The sequence below is a fragment of the Puntigrus tetrazona genome, chromosome 15, assembly GCF_018831695.1.
Source record: "Puntigrus tetrazona isolate hp1 chromosome 15, ASM1883169v1, whole genome shotgun sequence".
NCBI classification, from domain to species: Eukaryota; Metazoa; Chordata; class Actinopteri; order Cypriniformes; family Cyprinidae; genus Puntigrus; species Puntigrus tetrazona.
In genome coordinates, this window is record NC_056713.1 from 15,299,844 (window position 1) to 15,327,804 (window position 27,961).

A 27,961-nucleotide genomic window follows, 5' to 3' on the forward strand; every position below is an offset into this window, starting at 1 on the left:
TCTTGATCAATAGAAAGTTCAAAAGAACCGCATTTATTAATAAATGATTTTTTTAACAATGGAAGTTACTTTGTCTTAAATGAATGCATCCGTGCTGAATAATAATAATAATAATAATAATAAATATATATATATATATTTTAAATGTCAGCATAAGCAGACATACACCAGTTATCTAAGGGCTTATCAGTTCAACATAATCGATCAAATACTTTAAAATATGTATTTAAAAATAAGGCAAATTAACATTTTAATAGAAATTATAATAGGGAATATACAAACAAAACAATTTGTAGATATGTTTATGCAGTTTAGGCAAAACCTACATTATAGTACAAAAAATTGCCCATCATAAACTTTAAGATTCAGAAATATTATGAATGCTTTACATAAACATTCTCATAATTTGGGTCATTTTCTGCTTGGTCCACAACTGTCTCATTAATAATAATCTCTGAAGATGTGGAGACCCCATCAGACGGAGCCACAGTCTCATACGTGTGCTCTGTCAGAGTGTCAGTCTCGTACACTGCCTCAGTATCTTGCTCCACCTCCAAACTATGGAGCGTATCGCTCTCTGGAACACTTTTTAAAATGGAGGACAATGGCCTCTTGGGGGTGCAGTTCTCCTGAGGAAAGTCTGTTGCCCCCACTGTGCAGGGGGAGCTGAGTGAGTTGTGTTTCCTCCGGCTGGGTTTCCTCATGACCACCTCAGATTGGTTTGACCCAGTAGCTTGCTCCCATGCACTGGCCCGTGCTCCCAGTTTCCTCCGTGGTGGCTTGGCGATCGCCTGCCCCTTTCCTTTGGGCTGGGCAGCCTCCTCTCTTTGTCTCTGTAGGCTGCCCAACCTGCGCAGCATCGCCTGAACAGGCCCTTCCGAGGGGGCTCTTGCTTGGCTATCTTTTGGGTCTTACCCACAGTTACATATACAGTCGTTAGCTTCTCTGAATCTGCATCCTGGCCGCTATCAGACGGCTGGACATTCTTCCTGGTATTGGAAAGTGTACGTCGTCTCCCACTGGGCACAGTGAGGTAAGTCCTTAGCGGGCCAGAACTGTATCTCTCCGAGTCAGTTTGTGTTGTTTCAGATGCAGCTGCTTGCTCCTCAGAGGAGATGGTCTCCTCCTTGTTTTTCTCTTCTTTTTCTATTTCTGTTTCACTGTGGTTTCCCTGTCCTCCTTGCAGGGCAGAGATCATCAGTACGCCCCAGGCCTTGGGTTTCCGACTTGTTCCTGGTAGGTCTTGAGTTGAACTCCGGCGTTCTTTAGGACTGAACTTTGTGCCCTCTGCGAAAGAGACTGAAGGACGCTTGGATTTGGCAATGCTGGAGGTGCGAGGGATACCGAAATCCTGTGACATGTCTTCACTGCTGAAGGTTGATGGGTCAGGGAAGAAGTTACACTTAGAGTTTAGCTCTTGAAGCTCTCCACCAGCCACAGTAAGAACATCTGTGTGAGGAGAAGCGCATGTTTAATATGAATCAGCATAGAAGTTGGTGCAAATTAATAAAACGAGTAAAAACGGCACAGAAAGAGTGTGAAACTATAAATATAACTGTTGTACCTTCCCTGGGTGGTTCACAGTAGACGGCCTCTCCTTCATCGTCAGTTTCAAATGAATCAGTCACCCAGCCTGACGATGGCTGCTCAATGAAGCTGTGGTTAAATGTGAGCTCAGGATCATGATGAGATACTGAAGACGCAGCGAAGAACATTAAAAATCTGTTTACATTTACCAAAACACAATCTGCAAATGAAAACAGGCACATTACCTGTAACCCTAGGCAAACCAGATGACCAAAGAGTAATGCACGGCATTGCTGAACCCATGTTGGCCAGCACAGTATAAACGTGATGCTTCATGCGAACCGCAGGGCTGCCATCTCCAACCGCCACTCTGGAGGACAGATTTAACAAAAGATTTTCTTATTGTTTGGTAAATATTAATACATTTATATCAAATAACAAATTCATACCGTTCCTTCCCTTCGACGGGTCTCCCACAACAGCAACAGCAGAATAACAAGGCGAGTATTAAAATGCAAAAGGGTACCAAAAGCCCTGCTAAGAGTCCTGCCCTGCTACCTAGCAGACAAATGCAAAAAATGGATGAGAGGGATGCGGATACCCCAGCTGTGAAAACTAAATGTAGTGTCTGGACATACTGTTTGGACAAGCTCCCGTGGCTGGATGGCATGCATGGTTCCCACAGTCACATGAGGAGGAGCAGTTGATGCCATACAGGTTAGCGGGACATGTGCTGTTACAGCTTCAACAGAGATTGAAAAGTGAGGGAGACTTCTTCAACGCTTACACCAAGGTGAAAACAACCTATAAATACCACTGTACCCTCACCTCTCACCCTGGAAGCCAGGAAGACAAATGCAACTTCCTGTCACATGGTCACAGTGACCATGATGGCAGGTTCTACACAGGAAACGACATCCATCTCCGTATGTACCATCTGTGCAGGGTTTGGCGCAGCTGCAGAGAAGGAGAAGTCCAAAGTCAACAAAAAAAAAATGTTGAAATCAAAGGTATCTTAGCAAGGAGATTCAGTTATACACACAAGAAACAAAAATATGTACACTTGTCCCAAAACGTGTTTAGGACACTTAAGTCACACTTAAATTCATTGCTGTAGATAATTAGGCGGATGCATATTTTACAATTTAGTTCAGTTCTGATTCACAAGAGGTCAATTTGATTCATGATTCAGTTCCTATTAATTTGGGAAATTTTCAGGTGTGATGTAAATTTTACTTATAAAATAAACGAGCAAACCATGAATTCATTTTCCAATCCATGTTGTTGGCTTGTCCTTACTTACTACGGTACACCTAGGTACCGCTGCGGAGTAGCCCAGTACCTGCGTGATTTGCCTTAGACATAAACAGAGAGAAGTAGCTCCGGCTACAATGTTCTTCCGCAAAATGCACGCAATTCTGATGTTTAGAGCGCCAAAAGTTACGAACTGCAGCTTTAAATATAAAATATATACTCACTCTAATGTTGTACATTAGGCCGTGCAGTGTTTCAGACGGGCTCATAAGAGTCATTTATTTGTGAATAGGTCACTGGTCGCACTGTATTTTGTTGATTCAATAAAAAGAACCAGTTCAAAAGAGTCATTCGTTCATGAATCAGACTACATAGCTTGTATATGCAAAAACGAATCACTAAAAAGAACCGGCTCAGAGTAATTTTCTGGTAAATCATACTGTATGTTGTTGTTTCACTAAAAGGAACCAGCTTATATGTGTAATTTGATTTGTGAATCAGACAACACCTTTGACATAGGTATATATTTTGACATCTTTGCTATGGTATAAGACAATAGGGTGTTTTCTTTTCAGAACTGAATCCCAATAGAGCTGTACCTCGGTCCAGTCCAACCGGGATCACATTGTAAGCACGCTCCTGTTTCTGTGTCACATGGCTCCATGTTTCTGCAACGTGGACAAACATCTTGGCAGCGGTGGCCATAATAACCTCCAGGACACGGCTGGTCACAGCGAGTGCCATTCCACCCTGCTGCACAGGCATCACACAGGCCGTCCTGTTTGGAGCAAGACCTGCCTCCTTCACAGTGTCCACAACTACATGCACACACACAAAATCAGAACAGAAATCATAGTTGAACCAAAAAAGTTATGTTGACTTGTGCTGAATAAATTATACATTATTATTATTATTAGCAGTAGTAGTAGTAGTATATAATTATTAAATTAAATTGTAAATAAAGTTAAAATGCTCAAATTAACAATTGCATGCATTATTAATCTCTTAACACTTTGAATCAGTGGTAAATCTTCTATACCAGACCAGAATGAAGTCAGTATGATGAGAAAGGTAGGATTTTTTAAATGATTAATAAACCATACAAATATATAAATTTATTTTCAAGAAGCATTTCTTATTTTTATTAATCTTGAAAACCCCTTCTTTATAACATTTTTGTGAAACTTTTAATACTTTTTTTTTTCTGTATTAGATATATTAATGAACAGGAAGTTCAAACGAACAGCATTTATTTGAAATAGAAACATCTTTCCTCAATCAAATGCACCTGAATCAATGCACTGCTTCTGAATAAAATCAACACAAAATCTTTTAATTTCACATTCTCACTAACCTTCTCCTACAGCCTCTGCCATATTTTCCACTGTCACAAGGCTCATTGCAAAAAGGCTCTTTGTAACCTGGGTAGCACAGACAGATGCCAGTTTGCACGTCACAGTCTGCTTTGCTGAGATCACAAATGCAACGGCGATCACAGGACGGACCCCACCAGCCATGCTGGCACTGACAGGCCCCTGTGCGCTGATGGCAGGGGGACACATAGCAGTTGCATTGCAGGCTGCACTTTTGGCCCCAGTAACCTTTGTTACACAGGCAGCGTCCCGTGGCTTGTTCACAAGTGGATGTGGAAAGGTGGCACTGACAGGCTTTGGAGCAAGTGGACGTCCACCAACCCTCCTCGCAAGTACAGTTGCCATAGACGGGGTCACATTTCCCATGACGTCCACATTTGCAGCTGTTTTGGCACAGGCTGCCCCAGCGGTTGGGCAGGCATGAGCACTCACCAGTGACTGGGTCACAGAGCCCATGAGGGTGACAGGGACAGAGCTCTCGACAATCCGGCCCCCAAAATTCAGGAGGACAAGCTGTGAAGAATAAAAAAAATTCAGATCCAAAATATTTAGATGTGCAATACTACATGCATGGTCAATATAGTAAATAATATCACAATTATGTATTGTCTATTACACCTTTATCTTTATTTTTTTTTATTGGTGGGTCAATGATGGGTGCTTGTATTGATTAAAAGTATTGATTATTTTCGAATCAGGTCAGTGTTTTACTTTTAACCAAATCAGCATTTTAAACCATCATCAAACCTTTCTGTACTAGAAGCTCTTGACACCAAGACAAATTCCTTGTGTGTCTCGAAAGGTTTTAAAATTCATGTTCAATTTAGGTTAATCTTTAATGAATTCAATGCATTTAATATGTATGGTTATGCAAAAGGAAGAAATATATTTAATTGCTTCCAACTGTCCTAGTTTGCCAAGTAGTAACACATAAAGGACCCAAATTATATTTAGAAAAAACACACACATTGTACAGAAACTTAGATATTTATAGATATTAAAGGTATTTAATTTAAAATATTGTATTTAAAAAAATGCAACTGGTTGTTAAAAGGTGGCAATAGATGATTTTAACCACCAGGTGCCGCTAGTACGTGTGTTTCGAATTAAGAGCATTGAATCATTTAGCAAATAATTTGATTCAAAGATTCGAAAAGCTTTTCGTTCGGAATCGGATTCTGGTTTGTTCGTTGGAGGAAAACAAATTAGCTCGCATAATTGTGTCTAAAATGTAAGTCACTCAATATTAAATTATTCTTTATATAAAGCAGTAGCAGGTTAGTTTCAGGCTTGCTCGTGTGGTTTAAATAGCAAAACAAAGGCTAGTTGCTATCGCAAAAGGCACTACCGAAATATGAAGCCCAAAGTCCAAAAGTTATTACTCACGGGTTTTGCACTGGTACCCGTAAAATCCAGGTTTACATCGACAGAGTCCAGGATAAACACACACTTCATCCTGCAGACAGGCCCTTTCTCCCTCACAGAGGGCTGAGAAAACAAAATATACTTTACACGCAGCAGTACCTGAAACCCCAGCTTAAAACTGCTGACATCTGCAGGTCCACAGGAAGCAAGTCTTTCTTATCACCAATAAAACAAGGTGTGTTTTTTTTTTTTTTTTTTTATCAATATGTGGCATTAATACTCACGGACGGTGCATTCATGACCGTCCTGGCCCCATCCAGAACAACAGATGAGAGAAGAATCCCTATTGAGAAAATATAGTAGACATTACAGAATGTTTTGAAACGGTATTTTAAATTACTATAATAAAACGCTTATAGGGCAAAAATACATTTTATAGCTTAAGAAAACCCATATCGAATACAAACAGCAAATGACATCTCTTAAATATTTCAGTTGTTTCTCCTTGACTGCATTGATTCAGTGGCAATGAGTAATTAAGTCTCCTACATTTTTTAATGACAGAAATACCCTAGAGTTTCTCAACAGTATCTCAAGATGACCTTAAAACATCTGATGTCAAATTCCTTTACACTTTAAAACAATCTTGGCTATGTGACCCACATTCATTTCCTATCTTAATATGTATGTAATATCTGTATGCCAAAAAAGGGAAATATTAACATTTATTGTTCCTGAAGAATTTATTTAGAAATATCCGAGACGTACCTGACACTGAGGCAGACATTTTTTCCGGCCGAAGAGAGTCTCTGAGTTGAGCATTGGACACACATGAGCATCAGTACAAATGAGGTCAGAAAGGTGTCCATTCCCTCCGGACCGACCAAAAACCGGGCCCCCTCTCCTACCACAGCACCAGCACGGGTTAGCTCTGTAGTTCTAGAACAGACAAGATCCAGTCCGGTCTCTATAGCAAAATGGGCTCTCCAAATCCTTTTGTTTCCTCTGCAAGTTTCCTGAGGAAGAAAAGCCAGCTTCCTCTAATTCAATAAGCCAGTGGTTGTTTAAAGACAAAATCAAGGCCCAGCGTTTTGTGGGAGGAGTTGTGCATTTTTTTAATGGACAATGTGACAACATTTTCTCATCGTTGCACATTACAATACAAATATTAAAAAAACAAACAAAAAAATCACACAAATGTCAGAACATTACCTCTGGGTTTTATTTAGCCTCATAGTACTTTCCAGTAACAAACATTTCTACAAAAACAAAATATACTAGTAAAATGTAAATATGGGACTTTTATTTCTAAATTCCCAAACATAAATGGATGAGCCACAAACAGCTAAGGAATATGGAATTCAGCTTCAGGTCTTTGAGACATACAGGCACCCATTATCTCTAATTTCCTTAGGAGGAAACACAGACTTCCTCTCAATCAGGGAACACCTTAAGACTCATACACAGTGGATTTGAATCATTTCCATACGTTTTTGCCTCTTTTTTCAACCAAAAATAGCGGCACATGTCTGATTATTTCAATGGCTGAAGAGGGTCAACTTATTAAAAAAGTATCTCACCCAAAAATTCTTATTCTTTTGTGTTTGATAAAAGAAAGGCGTACAAATTTGAAAGCGAGAGTGAATAAATGACGACAACATTTTCAGACAAAACATTTTTTGACCAATGAATCTTTTTTACATTTTTGTTACATGTTTACATGCTTTTTTTTTAACGTCACGTTGACATAATCGTAAACATCTCCACAGAACTGACTGACATGAATAATATATGTTGGTTACCAATATTAAAATATTTCTATTAAAAACATGCTAAATATCTTTAAGATAGATACAAAATGGACACCTTTTAGGGACAGCTAATGTTTTATAAGAAAATATACTGGAAGAACATGAATACAAAATACTCTAATGCCCCCTAGTGACATAAAGGGTCAGTGTGATAGTGATGGCAATACAATGTCAACATCTTTGGTTAAAATCCGTATTAAATATACTCTCTATAAAAATAGCTGCTATAATTCTTTGTAGCCTCCATCCAGACATATAATATAATGCCAGGCGTATTATTATAATCAAAACACTGCAGATTATTCCCATGTTTTTAAGTGCATTAGTCTGTGGTCATTTGCACCAAGTGAAATGAAAATAATGATTGTTTCAAACTTTCCACTGCGACATCCCAATGAACAGCTTATTACAGGTAGCCGTGCCCCAAATGATTGCTATCGCTTAAGCCATAAGTGAACGTGCTGGGTCCTGAAACAGCAATGTTTTGAAAGTCCCACAAAAACTGTTTATACTCTTGAAAATCAATCAAGTATATTACTAAATGTTGGCTTTGCATCTTAATCTTTGAAAAAGGCCAAAAAAAATGTATATACCCTATTGTTCAAACGCTTGGGGTCAGTAAGAGTTTCTCTTTTTCTAAGAAATAAATACTTTCATTTAGCCAATATGCATTAAATTGATCAAAAACTGCAGTATGGATATTATTACAAAATATTTGTCTTTAAAGAATCCTGAAGAAATGTATAACCCTTTTACCACAAAAAAGCATAAGTATTTTCAACTGTAATAATAAATGTAATACAATTGTAATAAACAATAGATGTTTGTTAAGTGCTGTATCAGTGTTTTCTGAAGGATCATGTGACACTGAAGACTGGAGTAGAATTTACAAGGGTAAAAATTATATTTAAAATATATATTAAAATTAAAAATAGTTCATGTAAAATTACAGCTTTTTATAATTAAGTTGCAGCCTTGATAATTAAAAGACCTTTTTAAAAAACATTAAAAACTCTAACTGACCCCATATTGTTTGGTAAACAAAAACTATTTAATATATGTATATATTACACTGATCTGATCTGTGACGCTGAGTGCCCATCAGGCGCAAATCCAGCTACCTGCTAAATTAACAAAAGCCTAGTGCTGAGTGATTTCATACAGAGAAAAGATACGTTATGCAACGACTAATACTTTGTTTGTAAAACCAAATACAAGAGTAGTCGAAACATAAATCAGATAAACAACATATTTTGAACTTCTCTCTTCCGACCCAGGTGAAGATGAGTGACAGCTGCGGTGGATCTCAAGAGGAGCTGAGGGTCTGTGTCTCCTCCTCGCCTCCCTGCTCGTCTGGATCAAGGATTTCCCATGTGGAGCTGGATGCTGGAAGGTCGGAGGGCTGGGAACCAGAGCTCCTGGTGAGACTGGACGGCGTCAGGAAACCAAATCTAAAGGTATGAATCAGAAGAGACAGAAGCTCTCAATCACTCACAGAAGAAGTTTTTTGTACTGTAGGTAGCAGTTCAGTAGCTAGTCTGCATGCTCTGTTACTGAGATTACTAAACCAAAGAGCAAAATGTGATGAAGACATCTCTAAAATGAGTTTAGGGTTTCACCAAGAACATATAGTATGAATGTATGAATACTACACATATAGTATGAATTACTACACATTATGCACAGAGAGGTGGATGCCCTATAGAGTCTTATTGTTAAAAAATGTGGAATGGAATACATGAAGCTCTTAAACTGAAATAATTAATTTTAATACGTGAAGTCTCAGGTTTTTTTTTTTACCAAAATCTCACATGTGAAGAGGAAGTTTAAGAAGACTATGCAGTCCAGCCTGCTCCACAAGCTTCACTGCATAAATGTCTGTTATGCAACATAAAAATGTGTTAAGAAATGTAAAAATGTCTGCCAGATAACCTCAATGTAAACGTAAACCTGAATTGTTCACAAAAATGTCAATGTAAAACAAAAATGTCTGTCAGTTAACCTAAAAAGGTGGTAAGAAACTTAAAAAATGCATTTGCAAATGTCTTTCTGTTGATCTATAAAAACTGAAAATGTAAACCAAAAAAAAGTTAATAATTAAAAGTAAATGTAATAATGATAACAACTAAATTGTTTTATTCAGATTGACTCTACATTAAATTAAAGTAAACTAAATTAAATTAAGTATGTTTTATGGGTGAAATCAGGTAGATTTGCCTCCTAAATACGTGTTTTTTGCACCACTAGCATCAAAATCTTTTATAAAGTAGAAGCCATTAGTAACCAAGATGAATTTCTTAAATTAGAAGAACTAAATCTTTCACAGTCGTAATTTATTATATTATTTATTGTACCCGATGGCTTATCCTATAACCCAATGCTACTGAAACCGGTTTTCTGTTAAGTAGACCGCTGTGCTTAAATAAGCTCTTGCTATAGCTCCGTCGAATGAACTCACAGTTTTCTGATGCGTGAGTCCTGGGGTCTGTTGTCAGTGCCGTCAGGGTCATTGTCTTCATTTCCACTCCTCTCAAACAAAGGCCCATCTGTCTCATCTCTGTACGACAGAGAAACTGTTAAACGCAGCATTGTTCGAACATTACCAGTATGTTGGCAGCTTACACTCACGTTTTACATTCACTGACGGGTATGCCGAGCATTTTGGACTTTATGACGGTCCTCTGCTTCTTTATGGCAGAGCGCACGGCATCCAGTAAGAACCCTGGGCATCTCTCGTCATTCAGGATTTCCCTGATGAAAGAAATGACCGTGTGTCCAGATTGAGGCAGGAAGTTGTGCTGATAGAAAAGGTTGGAATGCATTACAAACACAACTGCCTCACCTTTGGTAATATGCAAGCTCCTCTTTGACCAGAAAGAGATTGGCCTTTAACTCGTTCTTTTCAAAAAGCAAGTCCCGTACTTCCTGCTTGGTAAAACACGGTCGATTCGGATCCTTCAAGTCAACGATCATCTTATCTGTGAGGTCCAGGGCTGAACTGCTCTGAAAGAGGCAAAAGTAGAATTATATGAGTATGTGAGTCAAAACCATAAATGTCTGACTTGGGCACAGCTGATAATATGTTCTTTTACTTTAATTATTATTTAAAAACAACAACAGGTAGTTTTGGTAACACTTTTTTTGCAGTGTTACACATTCTCCTTGCTAAAATAATAAAAGTTCAAACTAATAACAAAAGGTGTGGTACACAGTGTTGCATAAATAAGTGATTTTATAAGATTGAAACTTCAATTAAGATGAAATTTACAAATGATTATTAAATCAAAAAAATGTTCACAATATTTAAACGTAAAATATTAATTAAAAAACAGCTTTGTTTAGAAATCTTTCTAAATAATTTATATTTGTGTCTGACTACTCTAATTTAGTGTATTAAAAATCCTATTTTGCAACATTAACCTTTTACATTTTTGCTAATAACTATTATTTAATAGTTATAATTATTTAATAATAAGGAAATAAATACTTTAATATATTAATATAAAAAACGATTTGATGTAATACTTCATGTATTAATGTAGCATTTTTGTTAATTATTAAAAGCTTATATTATTTCTGAATTTGGATAATCTTTGTTAATTAAATTATTTGAATTTAAATTAGAAATGTTTTTCATTTTAAATAATAATTAAAACAATACGTTTTATATAACATTAACATAAAACTTTACCTGATGTAATATTTAAATATAAAATAATTAAATAATTCCTTTCTAAATAATACTACAGATCTAGTTTAGTGCATAACTTTAAATATTTAGCACTTTGGCTTATTTTATTTCTGAATTCAAATTAAGATAAATGTTAAAATAATGTTTTAATAATACAAAAAAGCAAAATGTTTTAATATTAATTACAAAAAGTGATTTAGCGCAATATTTAAAATGAAATAATATTACTTAATATTTTGCAATATTTGATCATTTGCTAATCTCTGTTAATCAAGATAAAAGTACAGTGAAAGGTTTTAATGTTAGAATTTAATCAATCATCCCGAAATGTTTGTATGCTGAAGGGGAGCTGTGCACAAACATGTCCTTTCCGCTCTTGTGAAGGCAAATGTGACCTATATATGCTTCATCCAACCAACCAAAGCGGAAATTAGGCCCTGTGCTAAAGCAAGAGGAACATACAAGCTTCTGTCTGATTATGCCTTTAGGAAACACACGTAAAAACCAATACAGGGCAGCTAGCGTATTAATAAGCATCAGTGTGACGTGACTAACCTTTTCAGCAGCTGTATGTGCGCTGGCTCTTTCTAATTGTGAGTGCAAGCGCTCTATCTCTTTCTGTTTCTCGCACAGGTCTGCCTCCAGGTCAGCCCTCCTCTCCACTGCACTCTTCAGCTGAGTCTGAATAATGTTCTGCTTGTGCCTGAGCTCTGCGTTTATCTTCATCAGCCGCTCCTGCTGCTCCTGGAGCTGAAGAAACAAGTTAAAACACACACGCACGCACTTCAACTCACTGAAAGCGATGCATACTTTTTGAAAATGTGTACGTGTGCGACGGGTTGCACTTAAATTATTAAGCAAATCGTGACTTAATATTCATTCTGTTCATTTCTTACAGTGTGGTACCGGTCTAACCGGTTTCAAAACCAAGGCAAGGCAAACATAAAGCATAAAAAGGGAAATTATTAACCTCAGCTCCAAACCACAGCTATATGCCTCTGATGCAATTCGTGAGCGACTACATTTTGTGACACACTGCTGACACTGTCTTCCAAACGCAACAAAGAAAACCTTGATAGTAAGTAGGTCCGATGAAGAGAACAGTACAGTCTGTTTCACTGAGGCAAAAAAAACCTGGTTACCACGGTAACCATCATTTTTGAAGGGACAGGTAAAAGAAGTAACAGATTTGAACAGTTTTAGAAATGTTAATGTATTTTTAAGTTTTGCAAATATAGGTTTGCTTTAATTTTTTAAGTGCAAGATTTATCGTCTCTCTAAAAATAACCCATGGTCCTGATTCATTTGAGCGACTCAGCACAATCATATCAGACCCTTACCGCTTCCACTTCCTTGGACATGCTGGAAATCTCCTGCACTTTCGCTCGTAACTCATCACGTTGCTTATCCACCACTTCCTTCAGCTTGAGCATCACCTCTCGTTCCTGACGCTGTGTGCGGTCTTGAAAAAAGGAAGCAAATGTAGAAGCACATGTTCAAATCTGTGCAAAGTTTTCTTGTTCGGTCTCAAATGTAACTCTCAGTAAACGAGAGCTCAGAGAAGTTGCATTTCTCTGATATAAAAATAGAAATAACACGATCTCATGACTTTTTTTTAAAGCGCAAGCAATTACGTTTTGAACTTTATACTTTACATAACAATGAAAGTAAACTGAATTGGTGCAACAAGGAAAAATGATATGATAATAAAACAGTTTAAGACTCTGTATAATAATTATCTTAAAATATAAAATAATAAACATTTTATAATGACGTATGTGATGACAAATGTGTTTAATGTGAAAATTACCCATTATGCATTTAATAGATAATACTGTGAAATATGTTTTATTAATATTATTTCATTTAAAATGAAACGTTGATCCTATCATTTTTAATCAGCGGATCTTTCCGTTAAAATTACAAACGGTCTTGGATGACATATGCCAGGCTCCAATTTATTTAGTAATTTTAAACTACAAAGCTTTCTTAATATAATTTGCATCCATTTTTTAATTCACCAACCACAATAAAAAAATAACAACCCTGTTAATTTTACCTTCTTTTGAGTGTGTACATTGTAGACGGGCCAGAAGCTCCTGATTCTCTTCCTTGAGCCGTTGCACCTGGGACTGCAACAAATCTACGTTTCCCTTTAGTTTCTTCTCCTTCTGATGCCAGTCCTCAAGTGCACGAAAATCAAAACAGAATCATTGCAAAATTCCTTTCAAACCACAAACACATTAAGACTCACTAGGTGTCACCCTGACGTAAGTTTCGAAAGCCTAACCAATCTGACAGATCACTTCATTCAATGCAAATCATTCATATGCAGAAAACTAGTATTACTTTAGATGTCAAACTTGCACATCTTGTGATTAAATCAAATGAACAAATATGACCTTTGAAATTAATAAATAATAAGGGTTATTAATGTGTTATTATATAGCTTGTTGTAGATTTGTAGCCAAACAAATGTGAAGACTATAATTTGCTTGTTAAAGTGTTTTTACGATTCGGTTAATCGGACTAAATGATTCAATGACTCGTTCATAACGCAAAATGTGTAACTGGTTGCCGTCCACTGGTGTAATTATTTAACCTACTTAAGGGGTCATATAGTCCAAAATGCCCAAAGCTAATGGACGGCACATGATGTTCTTCAAAATGACATTTATTGAGACCGGAAGTGCCCTCTATTGGCATTTCCTAGAATCGATCAACGTGTCACGATTCGAATCAAAAGTCCATCTGGATTAAAGGCGTTATCCCGGAGCGCCTCTCTGTGTACACAACAGCCCCGATCATGAAATTAAAAACACATTTATTCGATAACATAATTTCCAGGACACCCGAAACGCGGTTTAACCAGCCAGTCTTGCCGCAGTAACAGTGTTGACATGTCGACCATGTTCTTACCCCACTCTCTGTAACGTTACCGTTGCTGGGCTCATCGCACTCCTTCGCGTGTCGCTTCTTCTGCTGCTGTATCTGTAACGACTCAAACGCCTTCAGCAGTTCCTCTTCTTTGCATTTATGAGCTTGGTTTCTCGCCGCGAAACTCTCCAAAAGCTCCAACACTTTCACTATGTGAGACACCAGACCCTCCACACTCGACTTCCCGTAGCAGTCGATCAGCTTCTCGACTTCTGCTCCCACCGCTTTGGCGATTTCATACACATCGTCCACGGTCATGGACGAAAACGTCCTGTCGAAACACGAACGTGTCCTGACGATGTCGCTTAGGTTTTCCTCGACGGCTATCACGCAAGTCTCCATAACGCACTTGAGATGAACTTGACTTCGAGCAGCGTTTTATCGAACCTCTTGACGGTCGAATCTAAACATGCGTGCAGTCCGAGCGCAGGTTCTTTTCTTTCGTTTCACTTTTAAACGCATGCATTTCGCGACGGTTTGTTTTGTAGTTACATCCTTTGTTGACGCTCCAATAAACACGAATGAGCTATAAAAGCGACGTGTCTGTGCGGCGTGAAGAGTTGCGTGTCATAACCTGAAGATTCACGCCCACATCACGAACTTGTGGATCAGTTATGGCCTCGCATGTTTGCATACATAGTATTGTTTATTTTATTTTTTGAAAAAGTAGCTAAACAGAGATACATCTATATGACAGGACAGCCCACAGTGCTCGTTTGCCATGGTTGTACCCTCCTTCTTTTCTGACCAATGCAACCGGAGAGTTTTAATATCTAGCACATATGGCAAGCTGTTTTAACATTCAAACTAACAAGCATCTATTACTAGTAATTATTTTTAAATTACTACCAAGTTTATTTCAATTTCACATGCTAGTCAACCGCTCTGCAACACTTTATGCTCATTGTTGCCAGTGACATCTTATTTTACTTTAGGTACAAGTGATGTTTGTAATGTCATGCTAAAAAATAAGAAGTTACTTGCAAGAATTTGGACAGCTGTCTACAGATCTGCTTGTAAGAAACCTGAAATGGAATAGACTTAGAATATTTGGGAAAATATTTAAGAATGTTACTGTGAAACCACGGCACTCGTCATTTCGTAGTACCCAAACTAATTGGGGAACTACCCACCATTTGGTGTGCACTGCAGGAACTAGGAACACTTTCAATTCCAGGGATTAGTTTGTAGGAACCGAATTAGCTCCTTCTCCAAAGTAGGGCCTAAAAATGTACTAGGAACTATCAATGACATGTACTCTGATTGGCTAAATGCATACGAAAATGCTTCATTCAGCTATTTATAACTTTTTCATTCATGTCAGACTTTAACACAATTCAACCAAGTACTGCCATTTTAACACATTTATCCAATTAGACACTGTATTTAAGGAATAAATGTAAAAACAACTTGCCATATATGTTCAGGGCTGAGCTGCTCAGTGGACTGTAACATATGCATGCAGATTGGTTTGCTCTGAAGGCATACAGTGTCCTTGCTCTTTAGATAGAAGAGTTAATATTTCTTCATTGGACAATTTAATGCAAGAAACCAACAAAAATGACAATAAATTCAAGCTCAACTTCTTATAAAAGTGGCAATCTTTATTTAAACCCAAACTACAGTGTACATAACAGATGCACAACATAGCTACAGGGTACAGACAAATTATTCTGGATTTATAAAAAAACAAAACAAAATGTACTACAAACATTTACGAAAAAGGGTACAGATATTTTTAGATGAGAATTCATTCAGAAAGCAAGCACAAAATGTGCTTTCAGCGATGAGCATAATCAACTCAATGCCAGGGATTTATGATAAAGCAATAAACAGATGACATGCTTTTGAGTTTCTAAGCATTTAAATTACTGCAAACAGTATAGGGTGAGTTTTGGTGACAAAACGTTACAAAAACACAGCTTTAGCCTGTTGGTGTATTTACTTTATATAGTCACTGTTTGTACTATTATGCATACATATCTTCGCGATCAGCATTGTAGATTTCACCCTCCTGCAGAGAAGCAAAGTTGAGGAAGTGAGATGGCCTGTGAACTTCATGGTAGAACTCTTTTGGGTTGGCCAACTGTAGGTCATATTTCATGTTGGGATCATGGCGAACACCTGGAATGAAAAGGAAGAGGTTAGACAATTTTGTATCTGCAATCTACAAAAGGTGAAAAATCATTTCAAAATGTATCATTTAAAGGCTATGCTAACCCATGAAATTGTAGTTCCAGGAGACTTGGCCAGGCACCATGAAGAAACCAAGGAAACGGTCAGACAAGAGCATCTGGACTCTTTCATAGTGAGATGGCAAGTAACCTTTGGGGTTATTTCCCTTGTCTGTGTTTTGTCGACCCCACTCGTATCCACTGGGAGTCAGTTTGTAGGCCGTCAGCGTGCAGGACCCAGGGGTAAAACTAGATAACAAAAATCACAAACGCCACACTGAATACATGACACCAGCCAATCATCCCTACATATACAATCTTAACATTAGTCACAGTGCATTAGTGTGCTAAAACTGTACCTGCAAGTAATAATGATAGTCTTCTCGCCATCCCAGGATGGGTTGTCAGCCATGACCTTTGCATGAGTGGTTACATCCTGAGGAGATAGCTGAGGCGATTCATTGGGCTGCGTATGGATCCATCCAAGTGGCTCCATTTCCTATGAAATTCAAGAGGCATTCAATTAGACTGGGAAGATGTAGACTGCTGATTAAACCAAACTACAGACATAGGCATGTGTGTAAACTGCTGACCTTCAAGTACTCATGTTGTGGCAGCTGGTTGGGCAGGTGAACGGTCTGATGCGTACCCCACTGTGGCACCATCACAATGCAGCGGATTTCCTTTACCTGAGGGTTATCTGGAGGGCTGGTTCCATAAAGATAACCTGCAATCTATAGGAAAAAAAAAAAAAATCAGGTTTAGAACGCTGCTAATGAATAGGATTCACGAGAGAAAACATGTTAAGAAGCCTGTTATTCTAACCTGAGCACGCAGATCTGAGATGCAGATGAACTTTTTCAAAACATTCTTGGGCAAGATGTAAGTGTAGCCAGTTTCTTTAATGTCATCCGATGACACATAGATGTGGTTGGTACGTAAGTGCAAGTTGGCAGCAGAGATCGCCCTGTGAGATCAGGAAGAGTGTTTAAAAACAAAGTTTAGCTGTGTTTAACTATAAAGACAATGAGTGACAGGAAAAACTTTCCACACCTAACTCTCCATTCGGTTTTGGAAGAGAAGGTCTGAGTCTCATAGTTGCTGGTGGTAGAGGTGATAATCTCATCTCCATGTTTGTTTACAGTGCGAGTTTGTGTGGCTGTTAGCTGAGACTGCTCCTTGGTCTGCTTTTCAATCTCAGCGATCTGCTGTCTCTGCTGGGATGGAGCGGAGATCTCCATACCCAGGATGATGTCCCTGATTTCAGACTGGGTCAACGATGCCACATTCACACTGTGGAAAGTAAACAAAATTAATATCTGAAAAGTGGACTATTTCACATCTATATGCACTCAGACATCTAGTACTCACTTGTTTTTCTTGCCATAGTCAGCCAGGATGAGATCTTTGAGTTGCACCTCCACTTTGATCCATTCCTCATCGGTCAGTGTAGGCCAGATATGGTGAGGCTCAGTGATTGTGGTTTTATCGGGCTTCAGGATAACTTTAGCACGGTCGTTGTTCACGTGAAGTGCTCTCAGGATTAAGATCAACCGAGAGAATGCCTAGGCAACAAAAACATACTAGTGTCAGACATTGTAATGATGACCAGTGGAACTCTAGTAGGTCAGCAGGTCAATATTATTGTATAAGAGTTAGATTTACAGTGTAAGAGGAGATGGTCTTCAGCCAGTCATCATACAGATTGAACAAGACCATCTGAGGCTCTGTGGCTTTCAGAATGAGGTCTCCAAACTTCTCCACTTTCAGACAGGCCTGGAAGGGCAGCTGGAGCTCAGAGCCCTTGATTACAATGTTGGGGAAGTCCAGCAAGTGCACCTGTGGAAAACAGACAGCTGTTAATCTAAATGTTAACATCTTAAATAACTTCTCTATTACTGTAACATCTATTTTCATTTTAACAGTTCAAATGGGCGTTTCTTACCTCAAGAGGATCCAACATGCCCTTTCTGGTCACAATAATTTGCTTGGGCTGCTCTTCAACAGGCAGCGATCGGATCAGGGCAGCCACTTCTTCAGCAGTTTTCCACTTAGCCAGCTACAAAAGCACAAATGCAAAATGTTTAACTAAGCAAACAGAGACACATGAGTGATTGCATTGTGCAGACACACAGTTACCTCATGGAGACAAAATAGAACACAGAGTGTCAGATTTACCTGTCCAAGACGCTTTTGTCCTGCCCATACAGATGTGTGAATGATTTTCAGGAAAAGCTGTCCAGTTCTGGGGTTAAAGATGAAAATGGCTCCATTGATTGGTTTTGTGGTCAAGTTACCTTCAAAGGTCTAAAACGATAAATGAAAGATTAAAATATCTGGCACACAACCTATAGAGAAAACATTATGAACATCAAAAGGGACATCTTTATGATGTTAAATTCACTTGCCTTGTGGATGGTGACTCTATACACATTGGTATCATCCACAAACCAGATGATCTGATTGGAGAAGAGTTCTCCATAGTTCTGGGAAGACAGATAAGGTTCAGTGGGCTCTGAAGAGTAGAGTTGCAGACCCTTGCGAATTCGCTCCCTCAGCACATACAGAGCCGGGTTGGCCTTCATTATCTTCGCCATGGCCTGCTGGATCAGGGGCTTGCCCCCAGGGAACCAGTTACCATAAGCACTGTAGAGAGGGAACCAAACAAGTCAAATACTTGCCGCTCTGTCACTGCTTTTGGAATGTGTACACAAGTTGTACTTGACTGTGATATAAATCGTCTGCACAATATGATATAAAATGCTTACCTGTGAAGGTTGTAGGCCAGATCAATAGCAATGAGGACTCCAGTGGGTGATGGGTAAATACTCATGTTGTCAGTGGTGTAGTCCAAGAACTTGGCCCTGGCATATCGCTCAATATCATGGGAGTCATAGTCACCCCATCTGAGCTGAATGTCAATCCAGTACTTCTGTGTGGTGGTGCTGTCCATAACATCCCTATACAAAGAATAATAAAAAAAGCTTAAGCATACAACACAGCATGACTAACATTTTCAGTGGAGCACTGTGTGAGATTTTCATCTTCCTTCTGATATATTACAAAGAAATATATTCATTAATATCCAATCAAACATACTTGGAGTCTGCTAGAAGCGAGGGGCGAGAGACGTTCCACTTGTAGGAGGCAAACAACAGAATGTCAGCACAGGAGGAATTCATCTTGTAAGACTTCCTAGGATGGATTGTCTCTTTCTGCACAGTCTCGATCTCCAAAGCATCCAGCTCTTGATCAAATACCTACACAGAGCAAACAAACGATTACTGATGGCACTCTTCTGAATAAGCCAATTGTTAGCAATAGTTCAACAAATGTGAAACCACAGTTCATACAGAAAAGCCCCATTTAAGAAGTAGCCATTTAAAGGAAGCACATCGTTTTACCTGACACAGATCCATGACAATGCTCTCATGAATCTTTTGCCACAAGTGAGCTCTGAAGATCTGGATCAGAGAGATCTTAAGAGTTGGGATTTTACCATGCATGAAGATTCCAGTGAGGTCCAACTGCACTTGGAAACCCACATATACCTACAAGAACATCAAAACAATGAGTGAGTCTCAAAAAGAGAGCGGTAAGGAAAAATGCTTTGTCTAAATTCAACAGCTTTTGACAGACATACATTGGCTCTGTTGATTGTAGGAGACCACCACAAGGTGAATCGTCGATTAGGAATCTGGTTCAGACCAGATCTCTGAGCATTAGTGAGTTTTTTCCATTTCATGGATTCTTCGAAACCACTGGCCTTCTCCCTATAACAGATGAAATTGTCAAGTTAAATCTTAAAAACGTCAACAATTTATTCAACTATACTGAAAGTTTCAACATAAGGTCCTACCAGAAGAGACCCTCCCAGGTGGGGAAGTAAGTTCCCTTGAAGAGTGTATGCTCAAGAATGCCTTCCACCCCTCCAAGAGCCTGGATCATGTCGGTACGGTAGTTGTTTAAATTCCACAATTTCCCATCATGCCTCTGATGAGTCCACCAGAATGGATTTTGCTTTAACACCTGAAAATACAATCAAAAACCTTTAAGTGGTGTCTGGTAAAGCTTTCAACAAGCAATTTGTGTTTTGAAGAGGAAGGACTTTTACCTGGTACTGCTTGAAGTCTGTTCTGACTCTCCAGCCCTTGTCATAAGCCAGAGTATGTCTGTCCTTCTGGAAGAGTGTGTTGATACGTGGAATACCTCTGTCCCAGGAGTCTTCCAGATCCTCCAGTGTTAAACGCCTGAAGAGAATCAAACTCATTTTAATAAGAATGAACCCCTCAACAATCAAGAATTGGGTTTGGTTAGGAGGACAAGTACCTGTTCTGAGCAATAGCCTCTTGTCGTTTGAGGGCATATTCAGCCCAAACTCTCTGGGAGTCAATGAACTCACTCTCCCATGGCTGGATATAGCGGTACAGATTAGGAATCAGCTGATCCTCCTCATGACTCATACCGGAGCGGAAATGAGTGATGCCTACATCAGTCTGTTTGGACCACCTGAGCAAGCACAGAAGAATTTTAAATCAACCAACAGCATCTGTGTATGCTTCATTTCCATGAAGCTGCTTAAAAAATAAAAATAATAATAAAAAAAAAAAACACTAATAAAATGCAAATAACTTACCTAAGGTCAGACTGTGGGATCAATACGTGTCCCATTGAAAGCATTCCCAGTCCACCCAACTCCTTAGGGGTGTAAAACACCACAGGAGGGAAACGACTAGGCATTTTGGAGTTCAATCCAATCTTGATACGGGTTTGGATCTTATTCTCGCACTTCACCAGCAGGTCTAAAAGCTCTTGAGTGTTGACCACAGCTTCACGGAAGTATGTCATCAGACCAATCAAAGCAGTGTTCCACTTGTTCACAATCTGAAAAGAGCAACATTATGTAAGACCATGCATAAAATTGGAAACAAGTTTGCTAAACTTGTTTTGATGTTAATGTTTAGGGCTCATACTTTGGTGAAGGTGGTGGACCCAGAAGCCATCAGAATCTGTCGCACTCTGTTGTGGAACCTCTGCATGGACTCATCATCTACACGCAGGAAACACTGGGCTGTCCTTTCCTTGGTCACCTAAAAATTAACAAAATTATCCACCATCCTTTCTGACATACCAACAGTAATTTTTTCAGCAATTTGTTATATAGCTTACCTCATTCTGTAAATTCCACACACCATCTTTGTGCGTAAACTCCTCGTAACTAGTACGACACTTGGGGAGGATACGACACTCAAAGCCACACATGTTGAAGAGTAAGTTGGGGTTGTCCTTGCTATACACAGAAACAAAGCTGTTCTCCCATTGAACTGTGGTCACAGAACGAGGGAGGCGATTCTTGATGTCCCAAAACACAGCACGTCCCCTGTGTGATTATAAAAAAATCGAATCATTCCAAATGCATTTTTAGCTTTATTAAGAAATTCACAAAGACATAAGTCTAGATCACTTACAAGTTCACATCATGTTTCATCAGTCTCATCCTCGCATCTCTTGGCCAGCATTTCTTATTGTTGTAGCCAACAATGTTCTCATTGTTGGGGTCTGGGTGCTCGGTCAAATACCTCTGGATCAGATCTCTCGCCTCATCAGCAGAGAACCTATACACAGCAAAAACATGAGTTCATAAAATTGTACAAAAGCAATGTTTAAAAAAAGAAAAAAGGTATTAATACTTCACAACAGGAAGACATCTTTTATCTGCACTCTAACCTGAAAAAGATGTGAATGCGGTCTATGTATCGGCAATAGAGACGTATAGGATGGGCACTCTCAGTGGCCGTGTCCTGGAAGCTGAGGAAGTCATTGGGCATTTGAGGAGGTCCAGCCATCTCACTGGCTCTGTGCAGACCCAGCACCAGCAGGTCCATCACCAGCCCATAATACTGCACAATGAAAGAGGCAAACTGCAGGCCACGGATGATACCATATGAGTTTGTGTGGTTCATGTCCTGTTAGGAGAAAACACAGATACTAAAAATTAAACAGAGCAACGTATGGAAATTTCTAACATGCTTCCTCAAAACCATCAAGAGAGAAATATGAATTTCAAACCGTCTTACACATACAATAAACAAACCTTATAATTAATGACAACGTTGTTTTTGGCTGTCATGTAATCGGCAATGTTGTGATCAACAATGAGACGTAGAAGCCTGTTCAGCAGCGTCAAGTCAATCTTCTCATACATCTTCTCATAGCGAGACTCCAGCATGACATTGCATTCACCTTCTGCTGTCTCCCACACATCCTGAAGGTTGTTGATTCCTAGATGACAATTATAAATTAGCAATATAAAAGGCCAACACTGTTGTGTTAAAAGTAGCAACTTTGGCCATTTGTTCATATACTCAAATCATGTCTGTAATTTCAGCTTTATAATTGGTGATATTCAAAAGATATCACCCATCAAAAATCTCTCACCTTGGCACCATTTGTACACCAGCAGTGGAGGTGGCTCTGTGTCAGCTGGTTTGATCCAGGGTGGGAAAAGTCTGCGCTTGTCTGCTTCATACCAGAGGTACTGATCCAGGTATGCGTCAGTAATCTTTTCCAGAGGTTCAACATCATAAACCGGCACCAAGTGACTGTAAAGGTCCATAAACTCAATGCCCACCTAGACAGAAAAAGAACCACTTCAAACACAAGCTAGGACCAGTAACACACAAAGAGAACTCTTGTTGTAATATAAATTATGCTAAAATAAATTTGCGCAAACCTCTTTGAAGGCTCTCTGAGTAAGGAGGTGACGTTTTATTCTGGACAGAGCCTCATGAGGGTTGTCATAGGCCTGCTCAATCAGACCCAACTCCTCACGCTGTGACTGGTTCAGCCTTGACTTCACACTAGATAAAAGAAAGCAAAGTTAGAACAGATGCAAACATCTAGACAAAACCAGTGTATCCAATTAGCTAGCTTTTATGGGAGTGGCCTTACCTGTAAGCCTCCTTAAGTCTCTCCAAAGCCAGGATGAGCAGCTTAGTGTCATGTTTGTAAGACAGAGGAGGGAAGGGGATTGGAGAGAAACGACGACTCTCCAGCCAGTGCACTGTGGTGGTGTAGATGGCCACTGCCTCCTCAGCTGTGATGTAAGGTCCATCCTATAAAATAAAAATATATCACACTGTGTTCTTTATCAATAACAGCAGCCCGTTCAAAAATATTTTGTTTCCCAAGAAATGTACCTTCAGGTAATTGTGCTGTCTCTCCTGCTCTGCCTTTAGATAGAGTCGAGTGAGACGTCCCAAATTCTTCTTGCACACAGTCTTATCCACAGTGGCTCCTCTTCTGATTCTCTCACGGTTATAGTGGGCTGTGTTGGTCCACCAGTCAGCTTTGGCCTTCACATAGCGGAGAATCATGTTCTCAATGGGGGTTGGAAGCCCAGGAACCTGAAAAAAAAAGAAAAAGAAAAGGTGTCACCATAACACCTTAATGATAATTGTAATCAATAAAGGTAAGCAGCAAAAAGATTTGAACAGAAGTTTACCTTCCAAGGGATGTTGGCTTTCCAGCATCTCCATGACTCACTGAGATGCTGCAAGATGGTTCTGGCCTTGTTCTGCTTGATACCCTCAGGCATCATATCCAGGATGTCATGCATCACAGCAGCTCTCAACTCCAGATCGAAGTGAGATTCCACACGCTGTTTGGTCACAGTCTTTGCAACACCCTTGGAGTGTCGACCTAAACAGCATTACACAAGATGATAAGTGTTTGTTAACCTTGAAAAATTTATATTCTTCTTCATGCTTTTTGCTTATGAATAAAAACATATTTTACCCTCAAACTGTCTGGCCAAAAGATTGCCAAGCCACCGCTCCAGAAGAGGAGTGATGCCTCTCATGAAAAACAGCCAGACTCTCCATCCTGGAGCCCAGAACCCACAGCCTGGACCTTTTCCAACTGGGCCCTATAAAACAGATCACTTTAGATGCAAGGCATAGCATCACTTCACCAAAAGCAAATCACAGGAAAATTATTTTCTTCACAAAATTATGCATTTGGTTGAATTGTGTTACTCACTGTGTTGAAGCGGTAGTAGATGAGATGCTTCAGATCTTTGCACATTCTGATTTGCCTCATGAGCTTGTACTTGTAGCGGTACATGCCAGTCAATTGACCAACATGGGCAAAAATGTACTGCAGTCCATCTGCCAGCTACAAGATAAACAAAAGGCTTTATTAATGAAACAATTAACAATTAGTCAGAGAGAAACTGCATTCAATATTGTATATTATACCTGGAAAGCATCAACATTTCCAAGCCTGTACTGCACATGACTGTCCACCACAAGCTTGCTCAAACGAAGAACTTCACGGCACAAGTGGAAGGCGTTCCCGAATCTGGACTTTTTACGTTCCTTTGTGGTGAGGGTTTTCACAGGCTTCAAGTTGAAGTTGTAGTCCAAGTGCAGGTAGTTGAGGTTCTTTCTGTGAATCAACAGGTTCAGCATGTTGTAGCCCTGTCGGCACACCTGGAGACCGACTTCTACCCAATCCAGCTTTGTGGACTGGAAGAATTTGGTGGCTTTGAAAGAGCGGAACAGGTATCTAAAGATGATAAAAGGAAATACAACCATTATTAAATGCATCAATATTTTTTCAATGGACAAGCTCTGGAATAGCATTCTCACCTCTTTTTCTGTGCCTTAGGTGGTCTGTGTTTTAGAGCATTCAGCACGTAGTACTTCAGGAGCTTCTGGTAAGATACACGCACCTTCACAGGCTGGCCCGCAGGACAGTGCTCACGATACCTAAAAGGTGTTTACACACACACAAAAAAAGCCTATAATCCAAAATTCAGGTTTTCTTGTATGGTCTATAAATATTTAAACAAACCCTGTGTGTTAGTGGCCATTCACATAAAATGCCGTTTTTAAGGTTAAATATTTGAGAAACAGGGCGATTAAAAATAAAAAGGCCTAGAAATTTTGGAAGTTCAACTTAAATTTAAATTAAAGATGTGTTCTTCAACAACGGCCCATTTTAGTGTGTAAATGAAGAATATTGTTCAATACAAACCAGTTCTTGATGAGAGGCACATCAATGGCCCGTCTGGTTCTTCCTGAGCGAAGATTGAATGGACGAGGAGCCCACAACAGCGCAATTCCATTGGCTGTGTTGTCAGTATAGAGGGGTGTCTCCTTTAGGAATGGCTCAACATACTCAGGAAGTTCAAACTCCTCATCATCATCTGGCAGTGGCTCTTGGCTCTGAAGTGAAACAGAAGCTTGCAATTAATGGAAGTAGAAATATGGAAACTTACAAGTACAGTTTTATTAGTTAAACTTCTGACCTTGACCGAGTGCCTGTGAGAGATGGGGTTGATCAAAGGGTCAAAGTAGAAGGCGGGCAGATCAGGATCCTCAGTCTTGATGAACACCACGTTTGGTGTGTGGTACCTATATGAACAATCACAAATCATCAGTTCAGCAAAACCAGAATTTGAATAGAATGGTAAAACTGTAGGCATGATGAAGTTTAATACCAGGTGAGGTGCACATGATGTGGCAGGTTGTTGTAAAGGTAAGGGAATGCAATTTTGTACTCCGTCCTGATTGGTTGTCTGATGATGATCTTGTTGATGTCGTTGAACTCATTCCAGTCTTCATCCCTAAAAACAAACCAGGTTAGTCATCCAGAGAAAATAAAACAATAGACAATTGTGCTACAGAACTTGGTACATACTGGAGGTTAATGTCTCTGACAAGAGGCTCAAATTTGGGTCCCCCTGGAATGGCCATGTTCAACGCTTTAGAGGTGAAGAAAGCCTTCAAGTCAAATAAGTAGAAGTAGTTTCCATCCACCAAGTCTGTCAGCAGCTGATTAGCCAATCGGTACAGAGTGGACATCATCGGTAAAGTGAACTGCCAGCGTCTGTATGTGGTCCCATTCACATATCTGTGGAAAGAAAAGATCAATAATAAACAAAAGATACAAGAAACCATTTTTTTTTTGACAACTGTAACCAACACTCACTTTGTGGTGTCTTTCAGAGGTTGATGCTCATATAACCATTCTGCCACCGAGGAGTCTTCTTCAGGGTCCAGCTCCATCTGGATTGCTTCCAGAGGCTCAACATCCAGGATGTTGTCGGCATAATCCAATGGAGGCTCCTCATCATCAAACGCGGGGAAACGCATACGCTTGAAATGTCTTCTGTCTCGCTTCTCACGACGCATCATGATCCACATTGTGCTGATGAAGAAAATTAAAAACTAAATTATTGCAACCATACTAATATAAAGAAAATTAAAAGCTCTGCAAACGATTATCTCTAAAGCTTTCAAAACGGCATTACGTTTATCAGAAATATAATTTATTTCTATTAACAAAATGTTTCAATATCAAAGTCATGCCATTGAACACGTCACTTACCCCCACTGAGCAATGTACACTGGCTCAATCACCCATGGGATTTCGTTTACAAAGGAAATGGCACCAGTAATGTGGTAGAGCACAGGAACATCTCTGATCTGCTCCCAGGGCATTGGCATGTTCTCCAGCAGTTTGAGCACTGCATGGGGCATGTATTTCAAGGCCCTGCAGACAAAAAGCAACACACACACACTATTAAAAACGAACATACACAAATATCCGTTACCTTGTCAGTACCACAAATGTACTTACCCAAGGTAGACCCTCTTGTCATGGCGAAACTTCCTGTTTGTCATGTCACCATGATCCCTGATGATTTTGCGCACGTGCTCAGGTGGCATGTCCTCTTTCTGAGCATCCACAAAGCCAAATTTCCTTTTCTCCGAATAGCGTTTGGCCTGAAGCTGCTGCCATTTTCGAGCTACAACAAACATAAAAAGATCACGTCACTACACATTTGGAGCACACAAAGCAAAAACTATGTCCATGATCAACCACATAAATGTACCTTTCTCTTGCAGCTTCTCCTCAGTCATGTAGTCTGGTACTGGAGCAACAGCAGGAGGAGGTGGAGGAACACCTGGAGGCATTGTTCCAGGCACACCTCTGTAGGGGAATGCAGCTGCCATGGCAGCGTGTTCTGCGAGGAAAACAGCAAGGCACAAAATGTAAGATCGACCTGGAAAGCATGAGTACTGAAACACATTTAAGATAATAAAACTGAAAACCCCACCACGAATTCATTCAAAAAACCGCAACAAGTGACTAAATGAAATAAAACAAAAACCAAAACCAAAGGAAATTCGAAATAAAATTCTAGTATTTGACCAATCGGTTGTTACCAAAATATGTAAACCACAACAATGAACTTCACTGAGCGACTTGGCTATCGCGCCTGAATTGTTTCCTTTCGTACCGAGGCTAGCAAGCCACTTTTTATTCATTAAAGACGCCATATAATCCCTAAATAATACACATTTTGCAGGTCAAACTAAAATATGTATTCACATATTTCTGATACGGAATACATGCTGCAGTTTTTGCGGTTTTGTTAAAGCAGGAGCTAGCATGCTAGCTTAGCTTACAACATATTACACAACAAGCAAACTGTTTCCGCAAACAAGCATTACCAAGAGAAAAGCAATAACTTTGTTATAAAATACATAAATAAAAAGCTTCAAGTTCTCGCACAGAACAATACAACTTACTGTATTAAAAGCAGGTTCTCGCCAGTGAATGTAGTTGTGTGCTGGGTTCGTGCTCAGCGGAATGGCGTACCATGCACGTTGTGCGTATAGGCTTGCGATTCACGAATACGTATTGCGTAGTTGGACGACTCTGCTCCGACGGAAATTGTGTGTTTTACGACAGTGAACGTAAGAAAATGCGTAGGGTCCTACTTCCGGATGCTATACCGGATATACATAAAAAAAA

At 39.4% G+C, this 27,961-nt stretch overlaps 3 protein-coding genes across 3 annotated transcripts; all 3 read right to left on the minus strand.

The window, feature by feature from the left end:
- Nucleotides 1–237: 237 nt before the first annotated feature.
- Nucleotides 238–6,472, minus strand: scarf1 (scavenger receptor class F, member 1). Its single transcript, XM_043259811.1, is given in 12 exon segments — nucleotides 238–880; nucleotides 883–1,449; nucleotides 1,565–1,693; nucleotides 1,773–1,897; nucleotides 1,977–2,085; nucleotides 2,166–2,269; nucleotides 2,356–2,484; nucleotides 3,381–3,599; nucleotides 4,136–4,667; nucleotides 5,541–5,642; nucleotides 5,804–5,862; nucleotides 6,288–6,472. Coding segments are annotated over 12 exon segments (2,682 nt in total). The 5' UTR covers nucleotides 6,389–6,472; the 3' UTR covers nucleotides 238–374.
- A 136-nt stretch (nucleotides 6,473–6,608) lies between these two features.
- On the minus strand, nucleotides 6,609–14,675 carry LOC122359496 (Rab interacting lysosomal protein). The gene is made up of 8 exons (XM_043259816.1): nucleotides 13,941–14,675; nucleotides 13,081–13,204; nucleotides 12,362–12,483; nucleotides 11,577–11,771; nucleotides 10,173–10,333; nucleotides 9,959–10,081; nucleotides 9,789–9,887; nucleotides 6,609–8,781 (listed from the first exon to the last, which is right to left on the minus strand). Exons 1-8 carry the CDS (start codon nucleotides 14,298–14,300, stop codon nucleotides 8,637–8,639), a joined length of 1,329 nt encoding a protein of 442 aa, XP_043115751.1. The 5' UTR covers nucleotides 14,301–14,675; the 3' UTR covers nucleotides 6,609–8,636.
- An 866-nt stretch (nucleotides 14,676–15,541) lies between these two features.
- On the minus strand, nucleotides 15,542–27,871 carry prpf8 (pre-mRNA processing factor 8). Its single transcript, XM_043258635.1, has 42 exons — nucleotides 27,736–27,871; nucleotides 27,036–27,167; nucleotides 26,780–26,948; nucleotides 26,528–26,692; nucleotides 26,129–26,347; nucleotides 25,838–26,050; nucleotides 25,638–25,763; nucleotides 25,446–25,551; nucleotides 25,172–25,362; nucleotides 24,784–24,903; nucleotides 24,391–24,700; nucleotides 24,173–24,307; nucleotides 23,930–24,059; nucleotides 23,637–23,833; nucleotides 23,332–23,538; nucleotides 23,084–23,247; nucleotides 22,866–22,992; nucleotides 22,571–22,763; nucleotides 22,227–22,414; nucleotides 21,860–22,098; nucleotides 21,601–21,747; nucleotides 21,302–21,512; nucleotides 21,106–21,222; nucleotides 20,769–21,016; nucleotides 20,462–20,641; nucleotides 20,247–20,382; nucleotides 19,992–20,161; nucleotides 19,776–19,905; nucleotides 19,537–19,683; nucleotides 19,232–19,392; nucleotides 18,901–19,092; nucleotides 18,541–18,778; nucleotides 18,311–18,439; nucleotides 18,078–18,191; nucleotides 17,798–17,971; nucleotides 17,504–17,697; nucleotides 17,186–17,425; nucleotides 16,958–17,099; nucleotides 16,726–16,866; nucleotides 16,492–16,631; nucleotides 16,179–16,381; nucleotides 15,542–16,082 (listed from the first exon to the last, which is right to left on the minus strand). Exons 2-42 carry the CDS (start codon nucleotides 27,154–27,156, stop codon nucleotides 15,928–15,930), a joined length of 7,029 nt encoding a protein of 2,342 aa, XP_043114570.1. The 5' UTR covers nucleotides 27,157–27,167; nucleotides 27,736–27,871; the 3' UTR covers nucleotides 15,542–15,927.
- Between the last annotated feature and the right edge of the window lie 90 nt (nucleotides 27,872–27,961).

What these genes read in the sequence shown, in the direction of transcription:
- prpf8 (XM_043258635.1), bottom strand. Translation starts at nt 27,156, where the DNA reads ATGGCAGCTGCATTCCCCTACAGAGGTGTGCCTGGAACAATGCCTCCA. An exon ending in GACAAGAGGGTCTACCTTGG is followed by an intron (nt 26,693 to 26,779) that starts GTAAGTACATTT and finishes TTTTGTCTGCAG; the next exon opens with GGCCTTGAAATACATGCCCC. An exon ending in ACGTTGTCATTAATTATAAG is followed by an intron (nt 22,099 to 22,226) that starts GTTTGTTTATTG and finishes TTCTCCTAACAG; the next exon opens with GACATGAACCACACAAACTC.
- LOC122359496 (XM_043259816.1), bottom strand. Translation starts at nt 14,300, where the DNA reads ATGGAGACTTGCGTGATAGCCGTCGAGGAAAACCTAAGCGACATCGTC. An exon ending in GTAACGTTACAGAGAGTGGG is followed by an intron (nt 13,205 to 13,940) that starts GTAAGAACATGG and finishes CGTGCACTTGAG; the next exon opens with GACTGGCATCAGAAGGAGAA. An exon ending in CCCGTCAGTGAATGTAAAAC is followed by an intron (nt 9,888 to 9,958) that starts GTGAGTGTAAGC and finishes TCTGTCGTACAG; the next exon opens with AGATGAGACAGATGGGCCTT.